This window comes from Pseudonaja textilis, chromosome Z (genome assembly GCF_049901715.1).
Source record: "Pseudonaja textilis isolate UNSWEBS1 chromosome Z, rPseTex1.2, whole genome shotgun sequence".
Classification (NCBI taxonomy): domain Eukaryota; kingdom Metazoa; phylum Chordata; class Lepidosauria; order Squamata; family Elapidae; genus Pseudonaja; species Pseudonaja textilis.
The window spans coordinates 50,934,395-50,959,267 of NC_142008.1; the positions used below are offsets into that span (position 1 = coordinate 50,934,395).

General features: G+C 38.1%; 1 protein-coding gene across 5 annotated transcripts in view; it reads right to left on the reverse strand.

Moving 5' to 3' along the window:
- Window positions 1-24,873, reverse strand: part of TOPAZ1 (testis and ovary specific TOPAZ 1) — an 85,263-nt gene that overhangs the window by 23,482 nt on the left and 36,908 nt on the right. For 4 of the 5 annotated variants that reach the window (XM_087917755.1, XM_087917757.1, XM_087917753.1 and 1 more), the window contains 5 exons: window positions 6,182-6,245; window positions 4,622-4,773; window positions 4,024-4,116; window positions 2,979-3,085; window positions 889-955 (listed from right to left, as the gene is read on the reverse strand). In XM_087917755.1, coding sequence (XP_087773881.1) covers window positions 889-955; window positions 2,979-3,085; window positions 4,024-4,116; window positions 4,622-4,773; window positions 6,182-6,245 — 483 coding nt within the window. The remainder of the gene's footprint in view (window positions 1-888; window positions 956-2,978; window positions 3,086-4,023; window positions 4,117-4,621; window positions 4,774-6,181; window positions 6,246-24,873) is intronic. The other variant, XM_087917756.1, reaches the window with a different exon arrangement.

A 24,873-nucleotide genomic window follows, 5' to 3' on the forward strand; every position in this document is an offset into this window, starting at 1 on the left:
TCCCAAGTAGACCACGCTTTTCCCTGATCCTCTCCTCCCTGCGTGCCCTAGGATGAATAGGGGATGGGCCTGGATCCTCCTCTGATTGCTCAGCCGGCCTCTGCCCTTCCCCAGCCTCCTCCACCACCCCTGGAACCACACTTCTACTCCCTGTTGGCTGTTCCTCCTCTTCCTCAGAGTCAGTCTCCACCAGGAGCATGACACAACCTATACCAGGTGAAATAGCTGGGTGGCATCTGGCAGCAGTGACACAAACAGTGTTTTAGAGGCCTAAATAATTGCAGATTGCTTAGACTGCTGAAGATAATGGGGATGAGGGTGGGCACACTTTGAAGTTGTGAGAGAAGGGCACAGATAAACACTCCAATTTTTGCCATTTGTGATCACAGGGGCACTGCAACAGACCTAACTTCAGGCATGGTTGTAACTTCCTTTGTTCAGCACTGCACTGCATCTACCCAGCATATGTGGCCTGTTTTGGGCCTCCCCTTCCTGAGGCATCCTCCACACTGCTTAAGGTTACTTAATAATTGCAACAGGGAAAGTTGGGGTCATTGAGTAAAACAGTAACATGGGCATCTCAACTTAACAAACATAAAATTCTGGGCTCAATTGTGGTCGTAAACTGACATAACATAAAAGACAGGTATGGATAAAGAGAATAGTTCATGAAAATGAAAACTAGTCTATGTGATTAACTATTTTTTAAAAATGAAGTTTATTTTCCATATTTATTATTTTCACAATTTTTAAATTATTTCATTTTCAATTTACAATAAATAACAAACTAATAAAAACTGAGACAGCAATAATTTACTCTGTGAATCGTAAAGTTTTACATAATAATTAATCATTAATGCTGTCCCAAAATAAATATATAGATGGTACCTTAAATTCTGCTATTGTTGAATCAGAATCACAAAAGATGGCCTTGTGAAAATGTATTTCCTGAAATCTTTAAGAACAAACTTTTATATAGTAAGCTGCAATTAAAAAATCTTTTGATCAGTGTTTAGCATAAAAGGCAATAGGTCAAACTCTAAATCACTGCATAAGTGCAGCTTTTTCATACCAAAAATCTTATTTTATCTTTGGTGAGTATTCTAAGGAGCCACATTCAAAAATGGAGGCAGAATTCAATAAAAATAAAACTCAACTGTTGAAATTAATTCAGATTATAATTACATGATTGTATTTATATTTTTAATAGTTTTTCCATTCTACACATTAACACACAATTTCCCATAAACTTTTAGAAGTCTATGGAGCTGTATCCAAATAACCATTGTAGTTTAGGAAGCTCAAACTGTTTATCTCTGTCAAATCATTAACTGTTCCTCTATTTTATTAGGATTCAACAACACATACTTTGCAAAATATACTTTTAATGTGATTACTCTAACACATGTGAGCATCGGAATGCATACACAGAAAACTGTATCTAGTAGTACTACAGAAGATTTCAAGATGGACTTTTTTACCCAGAATACTTTAAAGATGGGAGATGAAGATGAGGGATGGCTATGATCTTTGAAATTATTTCAAAAGCATTTCCTTATCACTGCTATTTATCAGCCATTGCCTTTAATTTTGTCTTGGTACCTGTATTTGTCCATTACTGGCATCTATATTAAGCTATCATTAATATACTGGCATCTATATTAAGCTATCATTAATTTTGGGTTTCAAAGAGTGAACAGCCTTATTTATTTTTGTCATATATGTAACTCAGGAATAATGCTGCATTTGGTGGTTGTGTGGTTATGATGCAGAATTCTGAAGTAAGGGGCTAGGATCACTCCCAGGAATTTGAAGGTTAGGGATAGCAGCTGTTGTGGATTGTGAATAATGTAGAGAATATATAAAGAACTTGAGAAGTGCTCTGCTGGATGACTTTTGTCAGGACTTGGATGGTGGGATGTAGTCCTCTTCATCAACCTCTCAATAGCACTCAGTGCCACCAATCATATCTTTCTGGATCACTTGTGATGATTATCTTCCGAACTGTCTTCTTTAATTAGAACTAGTTTATTTTGTACACTTATTTGGTAAAGGAATTTTAATAATTTGTCTATTCAAGAGATTGATGGGAAAAGGTTTAAAGGCAATGTTTTATCTGCTGCCCTCTCTTTTGAACATACGGATTTAGCCCTTGGGATGTACTTGGTTCCTTCTTGCTAGCAAGATTAGTGCCAGTGGTATTTTTAAAATTTAAACTGCTTGTTTATTACTTGTTATGTTTTTATTTAATCTGTGAAATAGTGGGGGTCATTTTAGAGTCCATCAGCACAGAAAACTTGTGAATAAATATTTAAGGCATGATCAAATACAACTAGTCCTCAATTTACAACAGTTCATTTAGTGATCATTCAAAGTTACTATAGCACTGAAAAAGTGAGTTATGACCAATTTTCACATTTATGACCATTGCAGTATCCCATGGTCAAAATTCAGATGCTTGGCAATTGATATGGTTGCAGTGTCCCAGGGTCATGCGATCACCTTTCATGACTTTCTGACAAGCTAAGGCAATGGGAAAGCCAGATTAACTTAACAACCATATTACTAATTTAACAATTACAGTGATTCACTTAACAACTGTGGCAAGAAACATAAAATGGGCCAAAGCTAAATTAATAAATGTCTTGCTTAGCGACCAAAAATTTGGGGTCAATTGTAGTTGAAAGACAAGAACTACCTGTATATTCAACTTCTAGTATCATATTACAAAGATCATGAATACAAAACTGTATACAGTAATTTGGTAGTTAAAGATATTTCCCTCATATATCTTTTGAGCAATTCAGTACATAAATTGAGGAATAGGTATGAACGACATTAAAAACATAATAAGATCATAATTACTTATGAATAAATATAGCTGGCATAGATTGATATTTTACAGCTTTATGGAGATTTACAATTCAAAATATTATCCATTTGAAGCTTTAAATTAAAGAATATTAAAAAGTACATACCTGGACATAAGCATAGTAATTTCCTGAGTGGAAACATGTAACTGGTTTAGTAAGTTGGTGATATGTCTAATATGTTCACTTTCAAGAACCATTCCAGCATCAATAAGCTATAGTAACAAAAAATACATTGATACAAGAACTTTTTCAAAATTTCCACAATTAAGTGCTTGCAAAATTCTTTACAAATATAAGGAAAAAATAGATAATATATGTCAATGGCTCCATATACGCTATGTGTTTATATTTAGGGATGTCAAACTAACAGTTGGTGACAACATTATCATAGTTCCAAATACTCAACCCAGATACTGCTAAATTAACCAGGGGCTGCAATATAATACTATATTGACAAGATGGTCATAATATAGCTTAATATGAAACAATCATATCATCGAATAGATTCAAAGCAGGTTTTTATATCCAAACAAACTATAATATTATTTAATGACATACACTTTTAGATTTTCATTTAAAAGTGTTGAAAAATAATAACAATTGTTTTCTTTCTAATATTATATAGTCTCAATCTCTACCAAAGTCTACAATTAGTGGTAAATGCCAAAATTTAAGTGGACAACTCTAATTGAAATAATTGCTGCCAAATCTTCCTTGCATTTTCCATTTTAGCAAAATCAAACAATTATATTTTTATTTATTATTCACTCAAATTTATTAGTTGCCCAACTCCAATGGATTCTACAGTATTTCTATTGCATTTCAAAAAATTTGCTCCTTTCTCATATTTTTGAGCTATACTCAACAAAGTACTTTTCAACATGGTCATTTTCATTGAACCTTCTCCATCTTTTGGAATTTATTTTGTTTCGGTTGCATTTTAGAAAATGCCAATAAACCATTTTAAAAATATATATCAATCTAAAAACATGACTCTGTTCTTGTTCTTTGGTATACCATATAAATAAAAAAGTGTTATTTGTGAGATTATATCCAATATACCATTTTCTCAGAGACACTATAGAAATATTGAAAATAGAGTCTCTAGAAATGAAGTTGCTAAGAAGAAATTAATTAATCCAAATCATACCTTACAAAAGATGTCAAATAATTCAGGTACTGCCTCTTTTACTTTCATCAAAGCCACTTCTTCAAACATTTTGACCAGAATATCTATACTTGGCTTAACAAAAAACCAAAACACCTCAATATATAAAATATTAAATTTACAAAAAGATAAGCAAATGTAAATACCATCCCTTTAAAGATTTTCATGTCTACAAGTTCAAGAAGATTTTTTTAATGAGCCTGATATAATAGATGAAATGGCTTGAATTCAAATTCTGTGCAATTATCACAAACAGAATTTAAAGATCAGACAATATGATCCTGTGGAAACTAACCATATCTATCATTTCCAAATTGTTTTCAGATCCATTTGGCATGATATCATAAGAAACTCATTGTACTACCATGGCAATTCTAAACTAGATCAACAGCTAAAGAGCAATCCAAAATCCAAACAGCATGTAAATATAAAGCTAATACAATAAATTAAAAATATGAATAATCATTATCTAATCAGAATATTTTTACATTAATATCTTACTCCACTTATCTGAGAGTAGGTTCAATTAAATTCATTGCAATATATAGAATGTTATTAAATACACTGAAGGATCACTTACTAATATTTTAATCCTGATGCCAATTTGCACTACATGAAAAAATTCTTTCAGCAAACAGAACTGAAGCAAAGATGTTAGGAGATTGTGAAACATTTGTGAATCCAAGTGATATACAGCAGTACCTTTTTTGCAGTAATCTGAGAATATATGTACTAAAGAAAACAAAAAATTTAAAGGTGAACGCAAGCATTATTTAAGTAATTTATTGCTAAAATTAGAGATAATCCTCAATTTTGTTTGTTTCATAATGGTTCAAAGTTACAATAACCCCAGAAAGGATGCTTTATGACCTATAATCAGACTGATGACCATTGCAAACCACTGCATCCCAGAAGTCAAGTAATCTCATGGTCACATTTACATGGTTGCAGCATCCTAAGGTAACATGATCAAATTTGTTACCTTTTTTGCCAATTTCCATTATTAAACAAAGTCACTCACTTTACAATCATCATTAAGATGATAATAAAATTGAATCTAGTAACACAGTAACTTAACTTATGACTGCAATGGCTTAGGATGGAAATTCTGGTCCTTAGTGTGGTTGTAAGTCAACATTACCCATATTGATTTTGAGGAAGTAAAATGCATAAAAAGAATACAATGGAAAGTTTTACTGCAGAAAAGGATTTGTCTAGAGTATCATTTTTCATACACTTTTTGTAATCTTATTTCTTATAAATCAATATTATTCCATGAAATATTAGTTAACAATGAATCATATTTAATTTATACTTTTTATTTATATAAATTTTATAACCCAAAATGTTTTTTGTTATGCATCTAAAAACATTTACTTTCTTAACTAGAACAGCTAAAACTTTGAGTATTTCATATTCCTGGCTATTTTAATATTCACTGTTTTGTCTCTTCATCTTAAGTTTGAAATGGGATGAAAGAATAGTTAATAAACCATAAACTTGAGAATTAAATGTCTAGTGTTTTAAGAATACAGTGACCTTGCCTATAGAACTTTATCTTGAAGAATGACTTTTGACTTTTTCTTTTAACTATGAACAGTCATTAATTCCATATATATTCCCTAGCAATGTTTGTTTTCGGGATTAAAATCTATGTATTGTTTTATGTATTCATGATTGATAAAGTTTTTAATACCAGAAACTCATGCCATAACACATTTTTTTCCAGCTGGAATTCTAATTCTGATTGTCTTTGGATAGCTGCTTGAAGATTTTTATATGTTTGGAATCCACATACCAATCTACCAATTCTGATGACTAGGAATTTGGCAACCTATTAATTCCTAATTTCCTATTATTTGTGAACTATTATACTGTGCTAGGATAAAGATTTAAAGACAATACACTGGCTTCAGCTTTATGGATCTGAAATCCATAGCTTCTAAACTAAATCAAATGACTGAGTTAAGTGGTTCTTTTCTAAGCTCAACTAGATTATTGTAATGTCAACTTTCTACTCAGTGTTAAGTATAGTGAAATATCAGGATAATTCTTGAGCTATTAATATATAGTATATTCTGAAAATCAACAATGTCAATCTCAACGTATTGAATATGTAGTAATGTTGAATTTATATTACCTGCCCGTTGCAGCAAAGCTACACCACCAATACTTATGTATTTCTTAATTATTTCACTGCAAAGCTAGTAAATAAAATAAAACCACAAAGTTAATATTTTTTGCTAAATAAAAAAGGTAAAAAAAACCAATGCAAATTTATGTATTTACCTTATAGTCCAAATAGTACCAAAACTATTTTTCGACTTGTCAAAAAAACCCCACAAAATAGTTTTCTTCTATTATTATACATTTATTGTAAACTAATTATTTTTAGAGACTACAATTCAAAGCATGTTTATATGGATATGTTCTAGTGATGTTTATAGAACATTGCTCCCTCTCAATGGTGTCATGTAACTTAGAAAGCGCTGTGCTTACATTTATATTCCACCTGATGCAAATGTAAGCACAGCACTTTCTAAGTTACATGATGCTATGAGGCAGCAGCACTTACCCTGAAGGTGCTTTTTTCATGTCTGGGGATTTTAATCAAGCCTGTCATAAGGCTGTCCTCCCTAAGTTTGTGCAGTATGTACATAGTGTACCACCAGAGGTAAGACGTTCTAGACTATGTGTATTCAAAGACAGGTGTATAAAGCATTCCCCCTCTCCCATCTGGGCATGTCTGACCATCTTTCTCTGCTATTTTGCCCAAAGTATATCCCCCTTAGGAAAAGGATATGATCAGTCAGGAAAACTGTTAAAATCTGGGCAGAGGGAGCACTCAGCCAGCTGTAGGACAACTTCGAGATACCGAGTGGAGCATATTTGAACATTTGGAGCTGCAAGAATACACTGATGTTGTACTCTCATATACTGCAACATACACAGATAATGTGAACAAACGAATCAGAGTTTACAGTAACTATAAACCCTGGATGTTAACGGGTATAATCACTGAGAGCCTGAAACTCCACCTTCAAGGCAAGAAATAAAGACGAATAAAGGCCATGGCAAATTTGAGAAGCATCAAGGCAGCTAAACGAAATATAAACAAAAGGTAGAGAAGTATCTGGCAGATGATAATTCAAGACAGGTGTGGTGGGGGCTACATCATCTAACAATTACAAGGGCAATAGGATGAAAACAGCCAATGCTGATGCCCTGCTGGTGGAGGAGCTGAATAGTTTCTTCACCTGCTTTAAGGTTAATAGACCTGTCTCTGTGGCTCTAGCCCAATGGCCTGCTAACCTCCAGTCACTCACCTTGCATGAACATCAAGTGAGAGCTGTGCTGAAAGCCGTAAATTCTAACAAAGCTGCAGGTCCAGATGGAGTGCTGGGTATAGTAGTAAAAACCTGTGCTGACCAATTAACAGAGGTCCTAACAAGGATCTTTAACATCTCCCTACAATTGGCTAGAGTTCCATCATGCTTGAAAGCAGCCACAATCATCCTGGTTCCGAAGAAAGCAGCTATAAACAGCCTGAATGATATAGGATAGATCCATTGCACTGACATCTAGTGATGGAGTGCTTTGAGAGACTGGTCTTACACCTCAGGTCCTGTCTTCCATCAAATTTCTATCAACATCAGTTTGCTTATAGGAGCAAAAGGGCGACAGAGGATGCCATCGCCACTGCTCTACATACTGCATTGAAGACACCTTGAAAAATCTGGGAATTATGTTAGAATGCTTTTTATAGACTATAGTTTGGCCTTTAATACCATCTTACCAGGCATCCTCATTGAAAAGCTGACTGAATTTCCCTCCCCTCACTTGTGACTGGGTTAAAGACTTCCTGATGGACCATCCATAAATAGTAAGGGGCCACCCCTCAGGGCTGTGTGTTCAACCCCTACCTGTACTCACTGTATACGCGTGATTGCATATCCTCTGATCCATCCAACATCATAATAAAGTTCGCAGATGATACAATGATGCTGGGTCTTATAACTGGAGGGGACAAATCAGCATACAGGGAAGAAGTCCGGAAGCTATTCACATGGTGTTTAAAAACCAATTTACATTTAAACTCTAGCAAGAGAAAGGAGATGATGCTAGATTTCCAGAAGCACAGAGAACTTGCCCAATTGTATATCAAGGGGGGCTATGTGGAGAGGGTTTCCTCTTTTAAATTCTTGGGAGTGCTTATTAATCAAGACCTCATCTGGAAATACGACATGTCCCTGGTGGTTAAGAAGGCTCAACAGAGACTTCATTTTTTTAAAGTCCTGCAGAAAAATCAGGTGGAATAAGGGCTGCTGACCTCTTTCTATCAGTCCACGATAGAAAATATCCTTATATGCTGGATAACAGTATGGTATGATGGTTCAACATCTGTGGACGGGAAGGCACTACAGAGAGTGATACATTCAACAAAAGAAACCATTGGTTGTCCCCTAACGCCAGTGGATGACATCACCAGGTTTGGTTGTTTCAGCAGAGTAAGGAAGATACTTAGGGATGATTCTGGTCAGTGTCTTTTCTCACTTTCACCATCGGATGGAAGATACATAAGTATAACCAGCCAAACAGGTTTAAAAACAGCTTTTATCCATGGGCTGTCAGATCTGTAAATACAATCACTCCATGCATACATGGAAACATAGGACTGGTTTCCCCCTAATTACTTGCATAAGGACTATTTTCTATATTATTTATGTTGTATTACATTTTGTTATGGATAGCACTTGCAGGAGCAAAATCAATTTTGTTGTATATATGTACAATGACAATAAAGATTATTATTATTATTACTACTATTACTATCTTTTATTCATTAAACATGAAACTCAACATTTAAAAATGTATCACAAATACCAGTGATTGGTGCTAATAGTTGATATGGGTTGCTGCCAGAGTTCTAGGTATCAACCAAGTATCTTCTTAAAATATACGATGTTCCGAGTAGTGCAGTTTTTTTGAAGTTCTGCTGATGTTATTGCAGGCAGCTGCAATTTCTTGATATATTTTATAAAACTCTTGGACATGGTACCAAGTGCCCCAATAATGGGTATCACTGTTACATGTTTCATCCATAACCATGTAGTTTTGATGGCCAGATCGTGATATTTTGTGATTTTTTTTGCAGTTCTTTTTCTTTGACTCGGGCATTTCCTGGTACAGAGATATCAATAAATTGCATGCTTTGGCCCTCAACAACTGTAATATCTGGCATGCTGTGTTCCAAATGGCTATCAGTCTGTATTCGAAAGTCCCACAAAATCTTCACCTTCTCATTTTCGATAATCTTTTCCACTTTATGTTCCCATGACTTTTCAGATACAGGTAAGTTGTATTTTTTAATATAATGACCAATGGATTAATTTAGCAACTCGGTCATGTCTAGCTTTGTAATCAGTTTGTGCAATTTTTCTGGAAATCCGGGAAAGAGGATTGAGGACCCTGGGTGCTGGACAAAGAATTCTGGGAGTTGAAGTGCAGACATCTTTGCTAAGGTTGAGCAACCTGCCCTGGGAGGCCCTTCCCTGGACAGCCGGACAGATGACCTCTACTGAAGGGTCACCAAGGAGGGGGAGGCCCAAAGCCCAGGCCAACTTTTCCCCAATTGCATGGGGGCAGGAGGGGGATATTGAACACTTAGAGGGTCACCAGGGAATCAGGGAGTTTCCCCTCTTTTTTAGTTTATAAAAAGGATTTCCTTTTCTTCTCCATTGGCAGAGGATACACACCAGGTACACATTTTTAATTCTAACCCTAGAAGCGGACCAGGTAGAGCTGAGGCAGACAGTGTCAGCCTTCAAGATCTTCTACTACTGCTTTGCATCTTTTGGCTGCCATAAGTAACGGGGAGGAGGGGGGATAACGTCTGGGAAGAGAGCTGGAGGTGTTACATTCTTGTGTTGTGTAAATGAGGAGAGGGGGGAGTATAAATTTCTGCTTAAATTTCTATTTCTCGCTTAGCTTTCTTTTCTCTGCGCAGCTGCAAACTTTATCAAAATATGCCAAGGTCAACGGACAGAGGCCTCATCACCACCTGAAGATCCACATGATCATATTCAGAACTTTTAATTGGAAGAATCTTTTGAACTATGGGGGTTGGGAACATTTCCATCACTTTGTATACGTGATCTGCACGCCTTATTTCTCAGATTCAGAATCCTACTGATGCTACCACTTCGTTTTCAGTAAAAGGTATCTTTTCTCTAATCTATGGAGTCTAAGTATTTCTTTCTTGAATTTTGAATGGAGCACCAACTGACATTATTCTGAATCTCATCACCAACCCACCCGGAGAAAATATCCAGTTTCTTCCGAGGGGGTCTGATCATCATGTCATCTCCAGCTAGTGACCAGGAGGATCTGAGCGCTATGGGAGGGCAATCTTTGCTGATACCGGAGGTGCCAGCAGCTGAATTGCTAGCAGAGCTCACCCTGGAAGAGGCTCCAGCTGTGAAGCCCAGATGGTCATTGGGGGTTGGCTGGAAGGATCCCAAAGAGCCCCCACCCCTCCTGGAATCACCACTACCTGACGGCGTGGGAGAGAGGAGCCATGGCAAGAGAGGGAAAGGAGAGAATTTTTACTGGACCAAGCCAGGCATCTCCTCAATGAGGCATTTGGACAACCCCACGCTGCACCAAGGTATGAAGGGGAAGGGGGAGCAGCCTCAGCCAGAGGCAGCCAAGCTGCCCCCACCCCCATAATTCAGCCTGAGCCAGCGCAGCAGCCAGCTACAGCCCCAGGGCCCACAGTGGGAGGTGTGATCCCTAGAAGGCGCAGAGCTCTCAAGCTGCCTCCATTAGAAGTGAAATTTGGGGGGAAATCCCAAAGACTTGGGCTTCTTCCTAGCACAAGTTTGGAGCTATATGGAAGAATATGGGGAGGAGTTCACCTCAGAAGCAGCCAAAGTGAGATGTGTTACCAGGGCCCTGGAGGGAATAGCTGTAGAGTGGATGGTGACTTTGTATAATGATAACTCTCCCCAACTGCTTAACTATAACGTATTCATGACCGCGCCGCGGGCAAGATTTGAGGACCCACTGGTGGAGCGAAAGGCCAGGATCAGGATGAAAACCATAAATCAAGGAAGGAGGTCAGTGGCCGACTACACCCAAGAGTTTAGATAGCCGGCGTGCCATATCCAAGGCAGGTCCCAGGGAGCCCTGATAGAAGCATATAAAGATGGTCTAAATGAAGACGTATACCAGAGATGCATTTCCAGAAGGGACCCCAATGAGTTGCAGATGTGGTACTTGCTGGCAGAAGAAGTGGAAATAGATTTGACCTGAAGCAGACGTGGGGGGGCTCTGGGTGGAGCAAGCCTCCCCCCCCCCGTTTCCAAGAGGCCCCAAAGCCCCCGAAGGGAGGAGCGATGGCAAGACCCAAATCCAATGCCTGTTTTCAATGTGGGAAGGAGGGCCACCGGATTGCGGACTGCAGGGTCAAGCTGGATCCAAAGGGGGTGCCAAAAGAAGGGAAGAAGCCTGAAAACCCCCCAGCCAGGCCTCACAAAACCGCGCTAAAGACGGGGAGGTTGTAGAGGTCACCCCTCCGGGAGGAGAGGAGCTGGGGCCTCCGACCTCCCCTGAAGAGAGTGAATCTGACTTGGAAGACGGCTTCCTGGTAAGTCCAAACAAAGACCCCATGACCATTCCAGTAAAATTGAGGGTCCCCACTTCAGGGATCGAAGGGGAGATGCTAGCCTTGCTAGACTCTAGGTGCACGAGGTGTGTAATCAACATGAGAGTAGTTGAGGAAATGGGCATCAGACTGAAAACTTTAGAAACGCCCATAGCCTTTTGCCAATTGGATGGATCAGTGGTGGGAGGTTGCCCTCCATGTTTGATAATGGAACCCCTAGAAATGACCATGGGGAAGCATAAAGAGACTGTGTTTTATTGGGGCCCCTGGGATGGAGCAACCGTTAATTCTGGGATTGCCCTGGCTCCAGAAGTGGAACCCCCATGTGAACTGGAGGAAGGGGTCAGTGCGCATATGCACTAATCAGTGACCGGAAAGGGAGGGGCGATCCCAGCAGAAGCTTCAGAATCTGGTTGAGCTAGCCTCCACAGGTACCGAGGACTTGGAGGGGGAGGAAAAAATTCCGAAAGAATATTGGGACTTAAAGGAAGTGTTCAGAGAAACGGCTTCAGATGAGCTTCCCCCTCATCGGTCAACAGATTGTAGTATTGAAATTTTGCCTGGGGTGACGCTCCCGAAACCAAAGCTATATTCGATGACACCACAGGAATTGGAAGAGCTGAGATCGTTTATCGATAAAAATTTGAAACATGGTTTCATCCAACCCGCTAGACCTTGGGTAGCGGCCCCAGTGCTGTTCCGTGAAAAGAAAGATGGCTCCAAGTAGTAGTGGTAGTGGACTATAGAAGTCCTACCAAGTCCACCTTGGTAGTGGACTATAGAAACCTGAACGCAATTTCCGTGGAAAACGTGTACCCCCTCCCCCTGATGAAGGACATGCTAGCCCACCTGGCTAAAGGGAAAATTTTCATGAAGTTGGACTTGAGAGAAGCATACTACCGAATTCGAATTAAAGAAGGAGATGAGTAGAAAACCGCTTTTAACAGCCCAATGGGTTGTTTCCAGTTCAACGTTCTCCCATTTGGCCTATAAGGGGCTCCAGCCATATTCATGCAGATGATTAGGTGTACATGAACATTTATACAAGGGGTTTTTGGTTTACCTTGATGACATCCTTATTTACATGGAAACTTGGGGTGAACATGTGAAACTGGTGCGTTCAGTGCTGCAGAAACTGCGAGCCGCTAAATTGTATGCTAAACTGTCCAAATGTGAGTTCCATCAAGAGAAAATCGACTATTTGGGGTATTGCATTTCACATGAGGGCATTGAAATGGATCCAGGGAATGTGCGGGCTGTGTTGGAGTGGGCCCCACCGCGCACATGAAAACAACTTCAAAGCTTCTTGGGATTTGCCAACTTTTACTGGCAATTCATCCCGTCTTTTGCTAAGATAGCAATGCCTATCACCAATCTCTTAAAAACTAAGGGGGAGACGAAACCAAAGCCTAGCAAGCTGCTGGAGTGGTCCATGGAATGCCAAGCTGCTTCTGAAAAGCTGAAACGACTGTTTGCTGCAGAACCAGTGCTAAAGCACCCGGACATGGATGCCCCATTCGTGATCCAAGCCGATGCAAGTGATGTGGCCGTTGGAGCAGTATTACTTCAAATCAATGAGAAAGAAATTTTACACCCTGCACCTACACCTTCCGTAAACTAACTGAAACCAGAAGAAGGTAGGCCGTCTGGGAAAAGGAAGCTTTTGCAGTTCGCTGGGCTCTATTGACATGGAGACATTTCTTGGAAGGAGCGAAACACCCGTTCGAGGTATGGACTGACCATAAGAATTTGGAGGCCTTAAAAACGCCTCGAAAACTGTCTCCTAAACACGTTCAGTGGGCCCAGTATTTTAAGCGGTTTAACTTCTCACTGAAGTACATCCTGGGGGGGAGGAATTTTATGGCGGATGCTTTATCTAGACTGCCTCAATATAACAGTGTTCATCAGGAAGTGATACGGCCGATTGTCTCAACCAAACAACTAGCCGCCCTGATGGTCACTAGAGCGCAAAAGAAAAAACAAGAAGTGCATTTGTTGTGACTCCAGAGTTGGAATCTGTTCCGTTGGCAGATGTGAGCTCGAGCGAAGAGGATATGGCAGTGAAATATGAGCTGGCACTGCTGAGTGACTTGGATGGTAGCCAGGATGAGGAAATGGATTTAACTAGGAGAGACGAACCTGATTTAATAGAGATGTCAGGACCTTCGACCTCCTCTGATTCTTATCCTCTGGCTGAGCAACAGCTGGGAATAGCTAACCAGGAACACATGCGAGAGTTTTCCAGTGAAGAAGAGAACTTGGAAAGATCCTGGCTTGATGTAAGAAATAGACGGAGATTGAGACGTCAATCTCAATTGGGAAGGAGGCGTTGAGCCAGTGACTAATTAAGGAGATTAACACGCCCCTTAGAGGATAAAAGAAAACAGTTTGGCTGGTGAACTTTGCCAGAAGCAAAGTGATTTATGGGAGTGAACACACGAAGAGAACTCTTTGAGGCATTGGGATTTATAGCCACGTCAGGATTGCCGGACAGAGTTTGGATTTATTGCTGAGGACTGAAAATACTTCAGCAGTCCTCTTGTGAGGTTTGCTTTATGGTTTGTGATATTTCTGGAACTGCTTTATTTCGTTTTGCTCACCTGCAATTAAAGGGGAGACATAACATGGATTTATCGAATGATTTGACGGCGCAATTAAAGGAGGCCCTAAAACTTGGGTGAATGGTTCCTGGCTCATTCGAATAACTGTACAGTTAGAGATGGGTTGGCCTGGATGGGAGCAAAGTTGTATGTACCAGAGACACTGAGAAGCCAAATATTATTGCAACAAGCCCATGACTCTAAAGCGGCTGGTCACTTTGGATTCATGAAAACCTTACACCTCGTTAAGCGACAATTCTGGTGGCCTATGTTGAAGGACATTGAAACTTATGTGGCTAGCTGCTTAGTTTGCACCTCAGCAAAAAGGCCTCCTGGTAAGCCAGCAGGGCTGTTACAAAATGTGGCTAGGCCAACGGCTCCATGGAAGGAAATTTCTATGGACTTTATAGTAGAGTTAACCAAGAGCACCAGAAACACGGTCATATGGGCAGTAACCGATTTGTTTTCCAAACAAGCGCATTTCATACCTTGCTCCAAGATTCCCTCTGCAAAATCGTTGGCTAAACTGTTTATACTACATATCTATAGACTGCATGGCGTTCCTGAACGTATAATTTCTGACCGAGGGGTTCAATTCACCTCGAACTTTTGGAAGGAGTTCCTGGAGTTAATAGGCTCCACCCAGGGCTTAAGCTCCGCCCACCATCCCCAAACCAATGGGGCCTGTGAGAGGACTAACGCAGTGCTAGAACAATACCTCAGATGTTACATAAATTATCAACAGGATAATTGGGCTGACTTATTGCCATTTGCCAAGGTGGCATACAACAATTCTGTTCATAGTACTGGATTCACCCCCTTTAAGGTGGCGCCAGGACAAGACTTTGTACCCATACCTGAGCTTCCTCGAGAAAGACCTAACATCCAGTCGCTAGATGAATGAATATCTCAACTCCAATTTAACTGGCCAGTAGCCTGTAAAGCATTAGATGATGCACATCAATCTCATAAGAAGTTTGCAGATAAAAAGAGAACTCCACAGAAGACCTATCAAGTGGGTGACAAAGTTTTTCTCTCCACCAAATACCTACAAACCACTCAAAAGTCGAAGAAACTTGGTCCTAAATATGTGGGTCCTTTCACGATTGAACAGATCGTAAATCCTGTGACAGTCTAATTGAAACTACCAAAAACTCTTCGACAAATTCATCCGGTTTTCCACGTTAGCTTGTTGAAACCTGAACACACTTCTGGTCTGAGACCAACCCAGACTGATCCTCCTATACCATTGCTGATTGAAGGGGAACAACATTTTGAAGTTAAAGAAATTTTGGACTCTCGAAAATGGAGGGGTCGTTTCCAATACCTCGTAGCTTGGAAATATTTCCCTTCTTCCCAAGCTGAGTGGGTCAATGAGAAGGATGTTAGAGCCCCTAAGCTGATCAAAGACTTTCGCACGAAGTATCCTGATAAACCCTAGAAATGTATTTGATTGTTAATCAGTATCTTTTATGTTTTTCTTTCCTCTCTTGCAGGACTAACGTCTTTTTTCTAGGAGGGTCGAATGTCAGCCTTCAAGATCTTCTACTACTGCTTGGCATCTTTTGGCTGCCATAAGTAACGGGGGGAGGAGGGGGGATAACGTCTGGGAAGAGAGCTGGAGGTGTTACATTCTTGTGTTGTGTAAATGAGGAGAGGGGGGAGTATAAATTCCTGCTTAAATTTCTATTTCTCGCTTAGCTTTCTTTTCTCTGCGCAGCTGCAAACTTTATCAAAATATGCCAAGGTTAACGGACAGAGGCCTCATCACCACCTGAAGATGTCCACATGATCATATTCAGAACTTTTAATTGGAAGAATCTTTTGAACTATGGGGGGTGGGAACATTTCCATCACTTCGTATAAGTGATCTGCGCGACTTATTTCTCAGATTCAGAATCCTACCGATGCTACCACTTCATTTTCAGTAAAAGATATCTTTTCTCTAATCTATGGAGTCTAAGTATTTCTTTCTTGAATTTTGAATGGAGCACCAACTGACAGTCAGCTAAAGAAGCCACAAACCATCTCTTATGCTGACCACCCAGCCTCCTCCACCCAGGGACTCCAGCCATGCCTGGCGACTCTTAACTGGGGTTTGTCCTCTGAGGTTGGGCTTGCTGGCCGGTGAGTCAATGAAACACAATGGAGCCCCAAAGGGTCTCAATTCAGGGGAGGCAGGTTGGACCACCGACTGCAACTGAGAAGAAGCTGAAGAGGCTTTTCTTTCTGCGAGGATCCTGTTCACACAACACCCTTCGCCAAGCAGGGAAACGTCCCCATAGCCCCCCAGAGAGGAAACCCAGGTTCGGGTGCAGCCTCTGGAGAGCCGACAAGGAGCCCCTAATGGCCACGGCTGCCCCCCTCCTCCCTCCTGGGGGAGCCCAGAAATCAGGGTGAGCTCCTTTTTGACGGAAAAGGGGCCTCCTCCTCCCCCCTCTGGGCCCATCCAGACTTCAGGGGGACACGGAAGATGCCCTTGTGGAGGGGAGAAGCCCCTTTTACTTGTTTTTATTTATTTTATTTTATTTATTAGAATTTGCCAAACAAAAATGAGAAGAATAAGAGAGATATTCACATATTAAATGTGAAACAGTTTCGACTTTGTCGTTGCAAAATTGGCAATGGATTTTATTATTATTATCATTATTATTATAAATAGATTACAAACAGGGAAAATTCTCAAATAGGTAGATCAATTCTGGTATAGTAAAACAAAATAAAAGCAAGTACTGAAAATATTCAAATATCTATGGTTAAGTATTCAAAAATTCTATTCCCACTTTGTCTGCAAAGAACTATTAGGCATTTTAAATCATTCTTATTTCCTCCATTTCTCCTTTTCTTTTTTTAATAAATGTTTTATTTGTAATTTTCCTTTAACAGCCATACATATTTTGTGGATAGTGTATTGACTGGGTCAATTTACTTCTTACATAGTGCTAACAATAATAATACAATTAAATATAATCCTGGTCTTCCAACTTCTAATGTTAACATGCACATTATAATTGTAATGGATTCTTTTATAAATCAGTGTGTATAATACTGTTTTTCCAATTTGTACTTATCTTCCCCCCCGCCCCAATTTGGAGTACATTCTCATTTTTGTATTTAAACAATACCATTCTCTTTCTAATTTTTTATCACTTTCTTCATAAATACATTTAGTCATTGATAACATTTCTTCATACATTTGTTGTCCCCCTCTGAGTCACTAACATTTTAATATTTTAAAAATTACTCAATATTCCACCATAATTCTAATATCCCAATTATTTAGAAACATCAATAAGGCCAATTATTAATCAGGTTTAATCCATCTCAAGATTATCTCTCCAAGTCCACTAAATTTCTAGTCCTTAAAAGTTGTAAGTTTCATCCAAGCCATATCAATTCTGGTCCAAGTCTTATGTGGGTTAGAATAGTATGTAAATTGTTTTCCTTCAAGATTCCGTTCCCTCCATAGATCTTTTAAATTTAGCTCTTTCAACATTTCCTTACATGCCGCAGAAAGTTCCCTTTCCCCTTCTTGTTTTTCCCCATATTACTATGGTCTTTCTGGTAGTCTGCAATGGAGTTAAAATCGCCAATCAAGCAAATGTTTCTTTTTCAAAGCCTACTATTTTTTGGTGAAGGTGTTTAAAAATTTCCCTGGTCATCATTTGGGGTATAGATTGCTACAAGTAAAAATGTGATGTGGTTTATCCAAACTTGTATAACCAGAGTTCTTCCTTCGGGGTCCGACCAGATTAATTCTGCCTTTACATCTTGTTTTACATAAATTGCAATTCCTTTTTTCTTGTGTTTGTCGGTCGGTGCTGTAAAAAGTTTACCTAATTTTGGACAAATTAGATGTCTTTCGTCATTTTTCGAAATATGTGTCTCTTGAAGACATATTATATCATGCGTTATGTTGAATAAGTTTTGAGAATATCCTTTTTCTTTTTGATAATGAATTTAATCCGTTTATATTGATGGAGAGCAACTTCTTCCCCTCCACCATTTATCTACTTCTGCTTAGATTTTTGCCTAGTAATGATTCGGTTCTCTTGTTGTTGTTGTTGTGGGATTTGCTCTTCTCTCCCATGTTGTGGATTATCACTTCCTGAAATTAGAGAAAGTCGTTCCTTTTGGGTTCTGTGATGATATCGGACCTCCTGTGGTCTCGTTTTAGGTTCTTCTTTGGTGGGTTGACTATTCATATCTGTGAGCTGTTGATGAAAAACTTGGGCCTGTTCTATCGATTCTATTTTGATTTTCCTCTCTTTCCACGTAATTAACATCCCTTCAGGGATTAACCATTTAAAATGGATTCCTTTTTTATTTAAATCATTAGCTAAAAATTTATAATCTTGTCTTATCATCCTCACTCTCTTTGGAATTTGTTTTAAAATCCTAATTTCTTTTTTCTTTGGACTTGGCTAATGAAATAAAAGAAATTAAAATCCTACCGAATGAATGGGCTGACCATAACCCAATACAGCTAATTTGGAGTGATAGGAGATGAATAAAAAAAAGATGGACACTAAACAACGAAATTGTAAACGAAGAAGAGTATATTAATAAACTGAAAGAGGAGCTAAACTATTTTCTAAAAGATAATAATAATGAAACAACTTCAAAACAGAACATTTGGGATACTATGAAAGCAATTATAAGAGGCACAACAATTTCCTATAATGCTATGAGAAACAAGAGAATTTATGCCCGACAAAACGTGTTACAACAACAAATCCAAGACTTAGAAATACAATTACAAAAAACCCCTAAGATCCAAGGACTACAAAACCAGTTAATACTAGCCAAACATAAGCTGAATTTAATTGAACAAGATAAAATAGAAGTTAGCTTGAGAAGGTCCAAACAAAATTATTTTGAACACGCCAATAAACCAGGAAGATGGCTATTTTATAAACTTAAAAAGAAAAAGAAAAGAGATTGATACACCAACTAATAGACGAGAAAGGCATCCCACAACATGAGATTGAGAAGAAAAAAGATATTATATTAAACTATTTTCAAAGACTATATAAAAAGAAGAAATCAATGAGGATAAAATAAGAACTTATCTGGAGAATACGAATGATAAAACAATAGGGGAAGGAGACAAAGAATTACTAAATAAGGATATTACATGGTCTGAGTTAAAATCCGCAATGGAAAATCAATGTAATAATAAATCCCTGGTCCAGATGGGATTCCAGTAGAATTGTATAAAGCCACAATAGATTTAGTAGGACCTCTGATGCTGGAAGTGTTTAACTAAGTACTTTGGCTGCCAAAATGCCAGACTCATGGAGGGGGCGTTGATTGCGTTAATTCAAGGAGGATGTAGATGCCAGATATATCAACAATTATAGACCAATCTCACTTTTAAACGCTCGTTTATAAATTATTTACCTCAATTATAGCGAATAGAGTAAAACAAGTTTTAAATTTATACATTCATGAAGACCAAAATGGTTTCCTTCCATTCCGCCAAATTAAAAACAATTTAAGAACCGTTATTGACGCCTTAGAATATTATGAAGCTCATCCAGAGAAACAATTTACACTCATGTTTTTAGATGCGGAGAAAGCATTCGATAATTTACATTGGCACTTTTTAATACAAAAAATCTATAACATGAATCTGGGCACTAAATTCGAGAATATTATCACAACAATTTACAATACCCAACAAGCCAATATACTAATTAATGGCGAACAAACAGGCCCACTAAGCATTGAAAAGGGCGTTAGACAGGGTTGCCCTCTCTCACCCCTCTTATTTATATTTGCTTTAGAATCATTGTTAACGCGGATAAGACAAAACTCTGAAATCCAAGGAGTTAGGGTCAAAGCAGAGGAATATAAATTACAGGCGTTTGCAGACGATATGGTTTTCTTCCTAGAGGATCCCATGGAAAAAGGACATAATCTAATAAAAGAACTAGAAGAATATGGCTCAGTAGCAGGATTAAAGATTAACAGAAATAAGACAAAATTACTGACTAAAAATCTAACAGAGAACCAGAGGAAAGAATTAGAAAAAAACCATGGGGATACAGGGAACAAAAAGGTCAAATATTTAGGCATATGGTTAACACCACATAGTAAATCGCTTCAAAGAGAATAATTATGATAAACTGTTACAGCAAATTAAGAAAGATCTAGAATCTTGGAATAAGTTGCAGCTTTCTACTGGGCAGGATTGCCACGATCAAAATGAACATCTTACCAAAACTCCTTTACTTATTCCAGACAATCCCAATAAAATTACCAAAAATTTTTTTGATGATATAAATAAGGTAACTCTTAAATTTATTTGGCAAGGAAAAAGCTAGAATCAGTATTAAGGCCTTACAAGATGCAAAAGTAGAGGTGGGCTAGCGCTCCCAAACTGGGAATTATATTATTGGGCAGCCAACTTATTATGGTTAAAAGACTGGGTCAATTTACGGAACAAAAGAACTCTAGTCTTGGAAGGGCACGACCTTCAGAGAGGATGGCACGCTTTTCTATGGGATGTGGGGAAAACTAAACAGTCGTATTTCATAGACATCTTATTAGAGATTCACTATTAACTAATTGGAAAAAATATGTAAAAACATTATTTAAAAATTCGATTTGGCTTTCAACAATGGAGGCAATGGTTCATCCCAACAATTTGGATATAACAAAAACGACTAAATATAAAGATTTATTAGACCCTTTAGGAAAATTAAGAACTCGACAGGACTTACAGGAACAGGGATTTAAAATTGATCAGTGGTTATATATACAAATCCATAGCAGATACAAACAAGATATCAAAGAGTTTGGAATCTATAGCAAATTACAACACTTAGATAAAATCTTATTAGGATCAAATAAAAGAATATCTCCAAATTTTATAAATATTTATTGGAGGTAGAATTAGAGCAAGAGATAGTGAAAGGGAACATGATAATGTGGAGTAGGAATATTGGAAGAAGCATTACATTAACAGAATGGGAAAAGATCTGGAATAGAATCATTAAGATTACAAAATCCGGCATAAAGAAAATATGTATAAAACGTTATATAGATGGCACTTATCCCCTTCGAGGTTAGCGAAAAATGAACCCAAACTCTAGTCCAAAATGTTGGAAATGTAAAAACATAGAGGGAACCTATTTTCATATGTGGTGGACCTGTAAAGAAGCCCAGAAATACTGGCAAAAATTAGAAAATGGCTGGAGGAAATAACCAAAGAACAAATCGAATACAAACCAGAGTTCTTCCTACTAGGGATCTCTGATAAACATTTTTCTAAAAGACGAAATATATTATAATTCATATTCTAACTGCGGCCAGATTAGCATTTGCCCAGTGCTGGAAATCATCCTATTTACCTACAGATCAAATGGTCATCCAGAAAATATGTGACTGTGCAGAAATGGACAATTTAACCATAGCTCTTAAAAATAAAGAGTCTTCAGCATTTTATAATAATTGGAATGCGTGGTATAATTGGTTATACCAGAGATAAACTGTTCAATGAATAATGGGTAGTGTAAGCATAAATAGTGATAAGATGTATATTTAAAGTAAGGTAGGAGAATTGGATCTTGCAGACTGTCAAAAAGGATATCTGTCTGGTTTTAACGTATTTTCTTTTTTTTCTTCCGTCTCTTTGTTTTTTTTCTTTCTTTTATACTTCTTTTTCTCCTTTTTCGGTCGCAAGACCGAGCGTTTTTGGTTTTTTGTTTTTTTTCTCCTTCCCTTCTTTCTTTCTTCTTTTTCTCTCTCTGTTGCATATGTAATGTTGTTATGTTTTTTTTAATTGTAAATTCAATAAAATTTATTCAAAAAAAAAAAGTTGTAAGTTTCAATATACTTTTCACACTGTTAGTAATAATAATACACTTAGATTACTTAATCATAGTTGTCCACCTTCTAACCTCTATATATTAAGAATTACTCAATATGCCACTAAGGTTCTAATGTCCCAATATATAAAAATTCCAAAAAAGCCAATTATTAATAAAATTTAGTCAGTCCCAGAATTATACCACCAAATCCTCTAAATTTATCATCCTTAAAAGCTATTTAATAATTTACAGTCTTTATAATATTCCAGTTTATACCTTCCCAGTTGTCCAAATTTTCTTTTTTTCTTCTACCACTTTTCTTCTTTTATCTCATAGGATGTTCTGTCAAGTAGTGTTAGTAATCCAAATCCAAATTAGCCCACCAAATTTCCTCAAGTCTTTCAAATCTACCATCCAGTGAACAGTTTCAACAGTGTTTTTGTTATTTGCAATTCAGTTTGTCTTTAAAATCTTCAAAAAGCTCACTAAATATTTCCAAACATCTAGATTGCCTACTGAAATAGAATCAAGGTCAAGTCGCCCTCCAGGTGTTGTTTACTTTCCCTCCTTTCCTTTATTTATATTAAACAATGATCACTTTCACTTGAATTTCCCATGCTGCAGTGATCTTCTTCCTCCAGTAGATGGCTCTCCTGCTCCAAATTCCAACATTATAAACAGGTGCAAAAATCAAACAGCTAATTGTCAACAGATCAGAGGGTTAAAAGTAAAAATGAGAAAAGCAGTTTCTCCCAATAATCACTTTTTGAGTTGTTGTTAAATCTTTTCCAGGCTTTCTATGTTTTAAAGCTTCCGTTTAGACATTTCTTTCGCATCTGGATCTTTGATTTTTCTCCATGTATCCAATTGCTGCTTTCTTAACTCTTGGAGATTATTTTTTGGAATTCTTTTACTTGGGTTAAATATTTAGAATAAAAGTTGGAAGTTTCTCACCCAGTTTCAATGCTCTGTCCACAAACCGCTCCAGCACAAATTTTATTGTCCCAGTTGTCACAGCTTGTCACTTGCCAAAATGGCCATCATCCCTACTGCCGTTCAGGAGAGCTTTCTTCGGATCTAATGAGGAAATTGTGATTTCCTTGAGATTAATGAAGGACTTCTTCTTTCTTCACCACCCCTCCAGGGTGGATTTGACCCCAGAGGGTCTCCCAGCAAGCAGATATAGGCAGCCATGAAGCTTGCCCAGAGGAATCCTATTGTTCATATACAAGCTGAGATGTTGCACACAAGAAGACAATATAAAAATTATAAAATTAAAGAAAAAATACATTTTGCCATTTCAATCTGGTCAGAACTCGAGCTGGCTGCCAAAAATCATAACTCAGTAATATTCTGTAGGTGTCCCAAAGGATATATATAGACCAAGTATATAGACCAAGGCACCTGTCTCTCACCCTCTTATACAGGCACCAATCAAATAGGATGTGAGCCAGATCTTCCACCTCTGCTGCTCTGCAAATGCAGAGATGTCCATTCTGGGGTATAGAATGGAATCTCCCATATATGACCATTGTGTCAAGCTGTTCAAATTTTGCTCATATAAATATCTCCCTAAAATGTTTTAGCAGTTGTAATTTCAAATAGCTATGTATTTGCTTGGCCATTTCAAATTACTCACCTTACTAAGGAGTTATATCATTTTGTGTTTCTATATCCTTAATTCTTTGGGCAGCTGTTTTTTAAAATCATTCTTCTACTATGCAAGAGACAGGAAGGCCATAACTTCTTACAAAATTTGTTAGTTTGATGATTCAAGAGATTTATGATTGTGATTTTATTTGCTCTAGAAGAAATAATTTGGGGAGTCTATCCATTTCATTGACTTTGTACTAGTGGTTATATGTTCTAATGTTGGATAGTGCATGAATTGTATGAATTCCCAATTCATCTCTAACTGCTACAGATGATCTACACCAGGGGTGTCAAACTCAAGGGTGCAGGCCGGATCTGGCCCACAGGGCCGGCCTGGAGTTATTAAAGGACTGGCCTGCAGTGCCTCTGGAGGCTAAAATGGGCTGTGTGTGCCCCCCGCACCTCATTTTCACTCTCCGTGGCCTCCTGCAGCACTTTGCTCACTGAAAACAGGCTGAATAATGACCTAAAAAAGAGTCCAAAATGGGGCCAAACACGGACTGAAAACAGGCCGAAAACCAGTCAAAAATGGCTGAAAACGAGCCAAAAAACAGCCTGAGAATGAGCAAAAAATGAGCCGGAAAATGGGGCAAAATAATGGCCCCAAAACAGGTGGCAGAGTGCTGCATGGAGGGTAAAAACAAGACTCAGGGGGGCCCACATGTGGACCCCCACACCCCGTTTTGGCCAGCAGGGTGCTGAAGAAGGCATCCATTCCGACCATCCCCCCCAGGGAGAACTACAGTGCTGATCCAGCCCTCGAAGAAATCCAGCGTGACACCCCTGAGCTATTGGGATTCCCCATATCAAAACAACTTACCTTATGTGCGACCAGAACCTGAAAATAATATTTAACACAGCAGAGTATATAAGTGAAACGGTTCGGTTGAGATCTGCATACATGGGGCTGATTAGGGTAGATTGCTGGGGTAACACCAAAATATAATTTTATCATATTTTATATCTTAAATTATATTTTATTCCAATTTCATTTCAGACAATTCCATTTCAAATTGCTTTTATCAAATTTTAGTAATAATTTGTTTCTAGGACTATACTTTTGATATGCCCCAAGGGCTAATCAATCTATCAATCA